This window comes from Chroicocephalus ridibundus, chromosome 3 (assembly GCF_963924245.1).
Source record: "Chroicocephalus ridibundus chromosome 3, bChrRid1.1, whole genome shotgun sequence".
NCBI classification, from domain to species: Eukaryota; Metazoa; Chordata; class Aves; order Charadriiformes; family Laridae; genus Chroicocephalus; species Chroicocephalus ridibundus.
Window position 1 is genome coordinate 91,063,229 of NC_086286.1, and position 12,657 is coordinate 91,075,885.

Sequence of the window (12,657 nt, forward strand, 5' to 3'; positions counted from 1 at the left end):
TATATTGCTATTATAACCCTTGTTCTGAATCACCCTCATAATGAACATACAGGTAATTATAACTCGCATCCCATGTAAATAATCAATGCAAAATGTTACAGGCATTCAAAGTAGTGTTTTTTTCACGTTTCATATCTCTCTTCTTTGTCCTTAAAACAGAAGATGGTATTATAATAGAGTTTGTAAAAGTATCCCAACTAGTCATACATAATCCTAGTCTGTTTTTCCGGCTGACAAACTTAGCAGCAGTACCTCGGCCATGAAGATAAGCAGGATCCCAGCATTCCCATTCATTATAAATTTACGGTGTTTCATTTTTGTCTCCATCACCAGAAAGCGGCTTGAAGAGCAGCTTTCCTGACTGACTAAGAAGTCCTCTGATGAAGGCAGGGTGCTGCAGTGGCCACAATTTCTGGCGTCAGGGGCTGGAAGCAGGACCTTACACTGCTCCAGCTCAGCTTTCCTTTTCAGGAGACCAGATCAACGGTCTTAGGAATAAGCCATGTTATGTAGGCTTCCTCCTCCCCGACAAGCACAGCTGTGTAATATAAAATAGAAGAAAGAATTTGGCATCCAACGAGAGGATGGGATTTATTTTTTTTTTATTGCCGGTTATGAGGATTGTTTGGTAGAGTACCAAGAGAAACGGAGAGCGTGGTCTGACTTCTCTCTTTTGCCGTTTTTGGTCTTTGCCAATTTGGCACTCGCCAGAGGAAGACTCGATTTCATCTGGGAAAGAAACAAGCTAGCTCTTGGATGCTGTGGGGTGGAAGTGTCTCAGCCTGATGGTTGTTGTTCCCAAAGCCATGCCTCAGAGTTTTTTAGAATTTTTTTTTTTTTTATTTAGAAATGAGGGAGAAGAGAGTAAATGATCTCAGCTCTCAGAACAAGTCAATAAAATGACTAAATACCTAAAAATGACAAAGTTGTATGGTCTAAACATTAAGTGGGCTGAGAACAACGTGTCCTGTATTTCTGATGATTGAAGGGAAGAGTCATAAAAGCACGTAACAAAGTTTTTAGTTCTAAAGACACATGTTTGTGAACTATTCAGGTGGCTCAACTTCAAAAAGTGATTTTCTAAGGGGCTTTCTAACTTTAAAATGTATTCTTAAATTTTACTAAGGGTTACCTTATATTTTTGAAAAAGTAACCATTCATGAAACTCAGATGACCCTACCTACAAATCACAGATTCAAACCCAGCCTTTAACACTAAATGATGCCTTTTAAGGAGAGGTTTACCCAGTAACAGGCTTCTTACTCCTTCTATTCTTTTAGTTCCTTAGCTACATGCATTTGAAACTTAATGGCCTATGTGCCTGCAGTATGACTACCTGTTTTGAGCATCTCCTTGAGTTTATTGTCAAGATTACTGCTATCTCAGCTTTAAATTTCACCTTGCTTATGAGAAAGTGGACTTGTGAGTCCTTCAGGGGAGCTACATGTTGAGGGCAGATGTCCAATGTGCGGATTCTGGACCAAGTGCTTTTGGCGGGCTGGTCATACCTATTTCACACTTTTCCTGAAGGAAAAATCAGTTGCAGTGTGAATTCTCCTTTCAAAACCAACCAGGCGGCTTGTAGGCAGTTGCAGTTAGGGCTGTGGTGATCAGGAACAGAATTGTAGGAGCCAGCAGATCTCCTCCTTGCAACTTCTTGCAGGCTTATCAAAATGATTTATGGCCTGATCTTTGGTTTCCTTGGGTCAGTCAATGGCAGCTGCCGTCTGGTGAAGGAAGCATTTGGTTCTTACTCCCAGAACTGAACAAGTGGGACCCCTCAGGGCCTGTGTTTGTCTCCCTGTGGTTCAGCTCTCTCTGAATCAGATAGGCATCATAAATCTTCAAAGACTGTTGAAACCCATTTTTCCACTTTCAATACCTAATTGCTAGTGGTTCAGTCCTTCTGAAACCAATGCTGTCCTCTGTCGGCTCTTCGGAATCTCCTCTAAAAAGACACATTTTCTGCTGGCATCATCTACCTCACTACCATATTCCTGCCCACAGGATGTCATTATGGGTTCTGTGAACTTGTTGAAAACTGATGCACTTTCTTACGTTTTTTTTTCCTCTTATTTAATGGATCCAAGTTCCTTGCAGGAATAAGGAGTCTGTCTGTCTTTTTTGGTCCACCTTGTGCCTGGGCTTTAGTGACGATGATCATTTGTGAAAAATACAAGCTTGTTACCTGAAGGCAGTAATCCATGAAAAAAAGGCCTTCCCTCTCCTTTGGCTTTGTTGGGGAGGAGGAGTGGCTTGTCGTTGGATCAGAAGAGCCAGATATCAAGTCCTAGTGACTAAATACAACTTTCTCCACCATGACAGAAGCTGACAGTTAGACTCAGCAATGCTAACGATTGAGCTGCAGTGTTGTGTATAGGTTATGTGCTACAATTCAAGAAAGATAAGAAACAAATGGATAAAGTCCAGAAGAGAGAAATGAGCACTAAGTGTTTTAGAAAAAATAACTTTCTGAAAGAGTGGAAGAATTGGGATTGTTCCACGTAAGAACAGCGGGTTGGGACACCATTACTCTTCAAATATAAAACACGTCTTGTTGCAAAGAGAAAAGAACAGGTTTTCCAGTGGTAGATAAGATAAGAGGCCAAAATAGAAGAAGAAGAAAAAACATGTAGATTTGAAATTTTCAACAAAAAGTATATTGAAGCACTGGAATAGCTTGCTGGGGAGATCACAGGAGTATTTAAAAGGTGATGTTAGGAAGAAGTTAGACAAAGATCTGTCAATCAGAGGCATGGTTGATCCTGCCATTGTGAATAGGATTAGGGTAGATGCCTGCTTGAGATCCCTTTATTGCCCTGCTTTTTATTAATGGAAGTTTCTCATGATGAGGACCAAAATCTTTCTATTCACAGACAGCCAGGTGTCTCATTCTTTGTGGTTCTGATTTGGAGAAGAAAGGCCCCCACAGGGTAAATAACAAAACTGAATGTTAGCCTTTTTCCCTGTGTGGCATAACTCAAAGATAGATTTAAAAGGCACTTCCAATGTTTTAGATGCTAGTAAGCTGGAACCCCTTTCACAGTGGACTGGAGTCCTGAGGGCTTTCAGATGCAGGAGGGCAGTCGATGTCCTAAATAAGCTGGCCTTACTCTTTCAGCTAGCTTAGCTTCTCTGTAAATGTTCACAGTATGCTTTTCGACTCTGACAACATCCTCTTAAGAAATAAAGTTTTACTTTACTCTTGTATTTTACTGTATTTGAAGTATATCTATTTGAAGAATGAGACCAGTATCTTAATTTTCAGTCTGGAGACCTTCAAAATACTTCTGTCTGGGCTCTCGCACACTTTCCTTCTGAAAAGGGTCATAACCAGAATATTTTGTAGCATTTTGAATGCCCTAGCCATTAGAATTAATCAATCATATTTTATTTAATGTTACTCTGAAGATATCCCTGCTTACATTTAACTTCTAGAAGAATAAAGCAGAGCAAACTCCAGTTCCACTGAACTTTTTGTTACTACCCTAAGTACTTGTATCTTTTAGTTGAAAGATGCTGTGGAATTATTTAAAATGTAATGCTTTGTAATTATTTCCAGAGTCACCAAATATATTCATTTTTCTATTTTAGGAACTGCATCTGTGGCTGTTGCAGGTCTTCTTGCAGCTCTGCGTATCACCAAGAACAGGTTATCAGATCACACAGTATTGTTCCAGGGAGCTGGAGAGGTTTGTATTTTTATACATCAGGAAAATTTGTAAGCTGGAGGTTTTTCTTAATATTTAATCCAGTTATGTGTATCTAATTAACAAGAATATTAAATGGGTAGAATCATCACTAACACCTAAGGAAAGTTGGTTCTTAATTCAAATGTAAACTTACAGAAAAATCTCTGCTCATCTGGTCAAGCCTCATATTTTTCATAAGACATTTTGTGGAGATCTGTTCTCATTCTAAAACTTCAGGTTTTAGCTCTTCAGCTATAAATTATTGAACTGCTCTCAATAAAACCAAACAAAACTTTTTGGAAACATGAGGAAATATATCAGGCCACCAAAGAGAAATGAAATAAAATATATTTACCAGACTCAGTGTTATTTAGTAAGAAGCAGTGCCCCTTTGATTTTTCCTGTCATTAAATATAGTTTTTCAGTATTCCACATGTAAAGATCATCCGCTTCTGAAGATTTTCATGCACATTATTTTTTATAATAATTTTTCAATATAAATTTCTAAGCCACTAACACACAAGTGAAGATTGTACTTATCTACAGCGTGGCTAGCTGTCGTCTCTTGTATGAAGTCTATAACCCCATGCAAGCTTCTGGAAAATATTGTTCACGGTCTCCAAACCCCTCTGTAGGTGCAATATACTAATCCAGCTTTATGTAGTCCAGGTATTTTTAATTTGATTCAATATTTGGTGCTACTGAGATCAGGTCTGTAGTTTTCAGGATGACTTGCATCCATGTCTGGCTTGTTAGCGCCTTTGTACATGAAGACTGTCTGTCTCTCTGAAGTTCCTTCCCTTGGTTTCGCTCCATGTTCAACAGACAGATGAATCCATGGTCTAATGTTTACCTTTTTTTGTTAGCGTTGTCAGTGTGCCTGTTGCTGTAAAGAGATATCATCTGCTGGTAGATGTCTTCCCAGCTGTGGGAGCTTCTTCCTAATAAAACTAATCATTTCTTAACTAAAAAAGGGGAATCTCGCTTGATTCTCAGTGAAACTGAATAATAAAACATAAGAAATAGAACCAAGCCCATAAATATGTATATGGGTTGGTAATCAGAAATACTGAGTCTTCTCTTGGCTTGTTTTGTTGCCTGTTTTTCAATGTGTACCTGTATGACATTTGATCTGTTGGATGAAATATTATAAAATCCAGTAAGAATGAGACATGTTTCAGCAAAATATTGGTAAGCGACTTTTTCTCACCCCGGCTTTCACTGGGAGCACAGCCAAGTCTAGAGTTACAAAACACATTAATAGTAGGTAAAAGGAGACTTACATTCTTGATGGACATTTTAAAAAAAGATAAGAGCAAAAAGTCTTTTAGGACTGCATTTTATTTTCTGGCATGCAGAGTGTGGTTTCTTTTGGTTTAAATTGCAAAAAAAAATCTAATGAACAAAATAAAATTTCAAAGAAGAAAAAATATTTAATGTATTCTGAGATGATTATGTGGAATAAATGCTAGCATTTTTCATTATAGTTTAAACATTTATTATGCTCTCCACACTGTAAATGCCATCTTAAGATTTATCTATACTCTGATTTATCTATACAGTTTAAGATTTATCTATACTATTTATCTACATCAAGGTTTCTAATTACCAAATGGTAGCAACAGTTCCCTAGTGTTTACTTTAAGAAAAAAGTAATGATTCAGTTTTATTGTTAAATAAAATTAAGAAACTTATCAAAAATAGTGGGTAGAGGAAACAAGAGTCCAGGGGATTTCTTTCATTTCTAGTTTCATATGCTACTTTTCTTCTCTCTCCTTCAGGCTGCACTTGGGATAGCAAACCTCATTGTTATGGCTATGGAAAAAGAAGGGGTACCTAAAGATGTAGCTGTCAAAAGGATATGGATGGTTGACTCAAAGGGATTAATAGTAAAGGTAATACAATTTTCTCATTCTTTTAAATATCATTATAGTTATTTGCAGTCTGTAAATAAAGGCAAGAGTGTATTCTTTCTGAAAGTGGCTACAGCGATTTATGTCTCTTGACGTAGCAAGCTGTTTTTCTTCTCTAAAGTGCATTAAATGAATGACAGACTCCTACGTTACTTGGGGGGGGGTATGATTATACTTGGAGTTCCTGCTCTATTTCTGTTAGAGATGAGCACATATCGAAGAGAATTTTTCAGCAGTTCACTAAAAAACACATACGGAAAGAAATGTTCAACTTGTGGCTTTAATATTTCCCATGTTAATGCGACTATTATTTGTTAGCGCAATCTTGCACAAAGATGCATAGATCCATTGTAAGGATAGCATTCAAGGTTTTTTTTAAAAGGAGCAAAAATATTTTTGCAAAGAATATTTTCCTGGTGTTGCAAGCATGTCATCCTTCTGCGAGGACTGGGATATATGGCATCAAATAGCTTCTCTGCACAGTGATATAGCTCATGTTGCAGATGTTGTGGTCTGCAGTGCTATCAACACTGGTCAGAATTTGAAGCTGCTGAGAGACTTCATCAGTCACCCTTACCTCATTCCTTCCACGTGCCAAAATAAAGAAACATATGAATTCCATGTGCCAGAATAAAGAAACCAGTATGTTTTAAAAGGTGGTTATGTATTTAATAGTTTGTGAGCTACTTGAAAGAAAGGGATGAGAGGCCAGTTGGCTTTGCTTTTTCGCCTTGCCTGTTGGTTAGCAGTGTTTATGGTCATCTGTGGTGGTGCTACGCTCTTGTGCAGTGTTCTTTAGCTGTCTAATGGTTAGGGTTTTTTGTAGTTCACATACCTTTCCATCAGGAGCACGCATTCTGCTGTCAGTATCTGTGTTGGTTTATTGAACCTTTTAAAGGAAAAAGAGTAGGATCATAGATACTGAGATGGGAGAGTGTTACTAAGGTCATCTTGGACATCTCTTGCCAGAAAGCACAAAAGCAGCCTGATCAGGGACAGAAGATAGCTGGTATTTGCTACTATCTAAGACACAGATTCTTTTCTTTCTGTTGTTTTTTTGTTTGTTTGTTTTAATGAGTCCTTTTGGTTTTCATCTAATAATCTTAAAGTGCTTTTGCGTCCAAACACGGATGACTGAAGGCCTGTTTATCTTCTGTGGCCGTTGAAACCTAGATGTTGCCTAAGAAGGATGGTCTGTTGCAAAATTTCCTCCACCATAGAGACTGGGATTATCAAATAATACAATTGAACTAAAATCACCTCTTGGTGGTGTTAAGGAAACAAACTGACAGGGGCAGAAGTATAGGAACTTTACAATCCTAAAGCAGTAAAACTGATCTCGTCTGCGTGTCCATCCAGCCAAGGTGGTTAACCAGCCTTTCTTCTCTCCTGCTCCTTTCCTCTCCCTGCTTCTTTTACACCTCTTGCTGCTAATTTGCTAGTCAGCCGAGAAGCTGGGTTGTTGCTCTTGGTATGCAGCAACTAATTCCTTTCACAGTTTCTAAATTTTTAGTGACTCGGTGACTGTATTCTTTCCTCACCACCTTCTAGCTTCAGCGCTCTCAAGCAGTGCCAAAACCAATCAGCGTCTCACACAGCCTCTAACTTCGTTTCCTCTGCTTATTCTTCTTGGTGGGGCTTTAATTTGGGTTTTATCCAAAAAGCAGTCCACTGAATTTCATGTCCTGCCCAGAGTATATTTGCAAACTGTTCATGATAGCCAGACATAACAGCTGTCTGAGATAGATTAGGGCTGAATTTGTGGCCAGATGTTGAAGCAAGCAGCGGGAGCGGACGGTGCACATTTCGGGTCATTGCTGGTGTTCCTGGAAGACCTGGGAGCACCAGTATCCTTGTCTGGCTGTCCTGGGGGGACTTGAGACTGGGTGGGTGCTTACTGCTGTGGTGCGTTTGAGTGCAGAGCCTGCTGGACCTAGAAGCTGGAGATACTTCAGTGAGAGGTCTGAGCTGGGCATAAGGAAAACCTATCCTTGGTCTATGGCTCTGCATGTCCTCTCTTGGCTTTCTTCTGCAGCTAAATGTTCCCCCTAAAAAGTAAAAAAACCTTAAAAGTGACCCCCCCCCCCCCCCAAAATAAAAAAAAAGAAAGAACGCGCAACGTAAGCCTCTTGATTCTTATGATTTAACTGCTGGGAAGTCATACATACAGCAAGTAAATAATTAAGCTATTCCTGGTTATTTTTTCTGTCCTGAGAGGGAATGCTGTACTTTAGGTCCACTTAGGAAATTATTTTGGCTTTAGTTGATTGCAGAAAAGTGCTGCAAGACTAGAAGGACTTTCCAAAATCTTAGAAATGAGATAAGAGAAGTAAAATGAGGAAGATTTTTGAGAAAACTGTGCAATGGGAAGGACTGTATTGTTAGAAACCTTTTCATCATTGCAAAGATAAGATTTGCCAAGCCACTGCTTAGCTCACCGGTCAACCAACTTTTGCATAAACTAACCCCACTTTTATTTCTTACTACTAAGGAGGTGTATCAATGGAAACCTGTTGGAAACCATTAAACAAGAGTCCCTTAAAATTTGCCCCATCGAAAACTGCCTGATCAAAAGAGTTTTACTTGAAGCAGGGAGACCTTTTCAGTCCCAGAAATACTCTGATCTGTTGCTTTAGCAGTATGAGAAATAACAGACTCTCTGAAGACTGAGCGCTTACTTTGTCCAACTAAACTAATTTTTACATCATTTTTATTCTATACTGTCCTTTGATCATTATTTTTGCAATGCATGATTATAGATTTAAACATTGTTTCTCCTTTCATCTGCTTTCTGTAGTATTTCAACCCGTGCAAAGCAAAGAAAAGTAACCTTGGAACTTTTATTGACCTGACTGCAAACACTTTCCACCTTTTTCTTCTGCCCCCACCCCCAAAAGCTGCCACGAAGTCACTTATCAGACTTCTGTAGTTGATTTTTCCTTTGTGGCTTTTTAATTGTTCAAGTGCAGCTGTGTTTTCATTTTCCTGTTAATATTTTTTTTTATTTTTCCCCTGGGAACCATCTTTTTTCCTTAAACCAAATTTGGTGACCAAGTTTTCTGCTATGTTGTGGTGAAAGAGCTGGCGATGAAGGCTATGTTTGTTATACTGCCTATAGCTGTGTTCTCAAGTTCATTCTAGAGACCTTATGATGTTTTTCATACTGTTTTGCAGTTGTTGCGGTGTTTTTTAATCTGGTCAGTGTGCTTTCACCTTTTGAAACTTTTTTTTTTCTCCAAAGGTGTGGATGAGGAAGGGTTGCAGATCATAATATCGTTGGAATTTTGCCACTTGAACTATATGACTTTACTCTTTGAAACAGGTATCACTGCTCTTGAAATGGCCTCTTCAGTATCCCAGTGCATTCAGATGGGAATTTTAATATTTAATTAAAAGATACCTTTAAAGTTTCTGTTGCACTCTTGTGTACTTGCAGATTATGCATAAGCAGTTTGGACTCATCTTTAATTCTGAATTTCTGAATTCTGTCAAATTATCATATTCTGTCTGCTTAGTGAATAGGTATTTACCTATGCGAACACTTTCTAGGCTTTCTAGGTCAGCACAGTAATACTTGTGTGTAATCAAGTGCTTTGTATTTTAAACGTCCATTAGATGTGTGATCTTAACCCCTGTAAGACTTCAGATCATGTGAGTGAAGCCCAAACTGAATGGCAAGAACAAGAACATCAGTTGAGGTCTGATAGCTGAAGGCCTCAGAATATCGATCTTTGTAAGAGGAGGACTGATACAGACCCCAAAAGTTTATGAATTTATGTGGTCCTAAATAATTAGAATCCTGTAGGTATCCTGTAGATAATCCTCTAAAATGTTTTCCTTTTCCCTCTTCCTTCCCCCATTGGAATATCCTTGGCAATCTTATTTAGAAAAGGTCCTCACGACCAATTAACTGGCAGTGGGTATGACCCTTATTGAAGTTCATGGTTTGGTCGAAGCTGGATACATACATAGTTCAAGCTTTGCTTAGAGAACGATGGAAGAGAAAGGAGGACATTTGGGACCGATAGCAGAATTTCAGTGCTGTATAGGTGTGTTCGCTCCTATTACAGTCAGCAGAGCTCATGTAATACGTGAAGGAGCCTTTAGAGCTCTCAATCAAGTATCTTAATATTGAACTGAATCCCATTCTGACTGTCTGATTGTTACTGAATTTTCTTATTTTTTGAGCAATAATTGCTTTTAAAAAAAAAGTTTGGATTTTGTCTGTCCTACATACTAATTTGATAATGCTTTTAATGTTAACTTTTACATACCACTTTAATATTATATTTGCCTCTTTTGCTAACTTTTAATTATTTCTAGCTCTCTTTTTATCAAGTCAATTATTCTCTTTACTTTTGTCCTGGAGCAGTTCATTTATGGCTGACTGCAACTGGTTATGACTTTTCTAGCCAAAAAACTACTTGCATCTTAGCAAAGATGCAATGTCTTGAGTATCTCCAAGGCGTCACAATCACTTAAAGCAGTTTCTGCCTTATTTTACTAATGTAAATCTGATCTCATCCCAATGAAGCAGTCCTTTTTGCTTTGTCAGTTACTCTGATGCCTGGGGAATTGATCTGTGCCGTTCATTTTGCATTTATCTTGTTCTATATGAAGTATAAGTTCTGCAGAAAGGAAACACATTAATTTGTCTTGGAACGCTTGTGGCATTACTCATACTCGGCCAGTCGTATGTGAAAACAAGTGAGGACAAGGCGAAAGGATGATCGGTGGGGTGTGCTCAAGGAATACCCACATGATTTTCTCTTTTAGAGACGCCACCAAAAATTTGGGTGTTAAATTTGTTAGCATGTAAGTGTTTCCTCTTTGACACCATGTACGTTAGATGTACTGATGAGATGGTGACCTAATTTGGATGGTTTATGGTTTCTTTTGCTCGCGGTCTGTTATTGAAATGAATGATTGTTTTGCTCCATTTTGCTTCTGTTGTTCTGTGGGTTCCTGACTTGCTCTGCTTCTCAGATCTATCTCCTTGAAAGAACTGTCTTTCTAAATTTTGTCGTGCCTGTTAACCATGTGTGCTTATTTACATGAAAGGGTATTTTATAAATTTTACGGGACTTAAATGAACAGGCCTAATCTTCTAACAAATGTGTTTTTATTAAAGTCAACACCAGAATTGCATTTCTTACCTAAATCGTATGTTTTACTGGCAACCATTATGACACTATCTCCTCAAAATGTTGTGGTTTTTCACTGTTTATTAATTCTGTGTCCGAGTTGCCTTGTCTGGTTTTAACCCGCTCTCTTCACCTTTAGGTATTAGGTGATGGGCCTGATTAGGAGGCATGGTCACTTTATAATCAGGGCCTCGGTATGAGGATTTGGGAGGGCTTGTATGTCTCTGCTTTTTGGTTCCTAGACAGTGTGGCACAGGAGTGCCTGTCACCTGCAAGCCCTTGGGCTTTAGTAACCCCTGGCCAGTGAGTCCGTATCCATACCTCCACCTTTATTTTTTTGGTATTTTGCGACTCCTCATCACTGATACTCTGCCAGAGTTCTGGCTAGGGAGGGCGGGCTGGCCTGTCCCCTTCTAGCATGCTCTCTGTGCCTGTCCTGTTCCTTCCCTTTCATCCTTCTGGGCGACTCCTCAGAGAGGTCCCTCAGCTCCCAGTGCTGTCTACAGCCCCTGCCTTGAGCCCTCCAGATGGTTCATCAACAACCTTTACACCGCAGATTTACTTGTGATGAAAGCCACGTAGAGATCATCTCCCAACAGGGAGATGTTTCCCCACCTTCTCCCATGACTCTTAACCACATCCTTTTTTCCCCCTTCTTCCTTGATGCTGGAACATGCGAATAAAACCAAAATATTTTGCAGTTGGAAATACTCAACTTACTAATGGACTGCTTTGCTTTTTGGTCTACAGTTCTCAGGTCTTTTGTGGTTCTTGTGCCTTGAGTATTTCAGAACCTCGGATGAGTTTATTAATTTATCTGTGTGCTGTTCTCTGTTCTCTTGTTTAAATAAGCCGCTGTTGACACAGTCAAATGGAGGCAAGTGTTTATATAAATAGATTTGTGCCTCCCTGGTTGTGAGACGGGACGAGTGCCAGCGCCGCCTCTCATGTGGGACAGCACAGTCATCGGGGTGCTCTGGCTTATTCTCAGCTGCCTCCCAGCTGACGGAAAGAGCAAATCTTGGAGAGCTTCCAGCCCTGCCTTTCTCACCTCGCTGACAGAAAGCCGCTCTGCTCTTTCAGCCCTGGTTCGTGGGGCAGCCCCGGCAGGAGCAGCTCAAACGGGCCATGGCGTTAGGCTTCACATTGGCGGTATTTGTGAGATTTGCCTCCTGTTTGGTAATATCCCATATAGATGTCTGCTGTGCAGTCTGGTCTCCTGTTTTTACAGCTGTTTTCTATGAATTTTCTCATGGTTTTATTGATGGGTCATTTTTGTTTGTTATATGAGCTTCAGTTTGATTCTCTAATATGATGATACGAGTAACTTTCTGTGGAAACTGTGAGGTACATTTGCTTGAAGCCTGATCCCAGTATCTCCTTTGCTTCTTCTGCTGTTGCTTGGTTAACCTCTCTAAAACTAGGAACTGCGTTTTCAGTTCAAATCCAAAATACAAGCAGTTTTTCATAAAACTATTAACTGCTGAGTCCTGTTACTTCCTTTTGCTCCTTGAATTAAAATGTCCTGCTGTCCAAGTGACTTCATTTTACTATTTGGAATAATAGTATATAATTATTATATACTCTCATCCATTAGGGAGTATAGACATTTTAGGATTGCCAAGGTCTTTCATACATAATGTCACCATCAGAGAATGCTGCTATTGTTTCTTTATCTCTGTACTTCATCTGCTGACTTAACACAGTCCACATTGTAACTCATTTGCTAATAAAGAATTTAGCTCATATTACTTTCCATCTGAGATACCACGGTGATTTCTAATGTAGCAACATATCTGTTTTCGGGTTGCTTTTGTTCTCTTTTGTTCAAATCCCAAATACCCCATAGGTTTCTTGGTACAAAATGATACTGTGGTAGAGGCAATACTTTCCCCCTTTGAAGTGCTT

At 39.2% G+C, this 12,657-nt stretch overlaps 1 protein-coding gene across 1 annotated transcript in view; it reads left to right on the top strand.

Annotated features, from left to right (window-relative positions):
- Positions 1-12,657, top strand: part of ME1 (malic enzyme 1) — a 183,226-nt gene that overhangs the window by 146,903 nt on the left and 23,666 nt on the right. The window contains exons 8-9 of the mRNA XM_063330091.1: positions 3,595-3,692; positions 5,474-5,587. Coding sequence (XP_063186161.1) covers positions 3,595-3,692; positions 5,474-5,587 — 212 coding nt within the window. The remainder of the gene's footprint in view (positions 1-3,594; positions 3,693-5,473; positions 5,588-12,657) is intronic.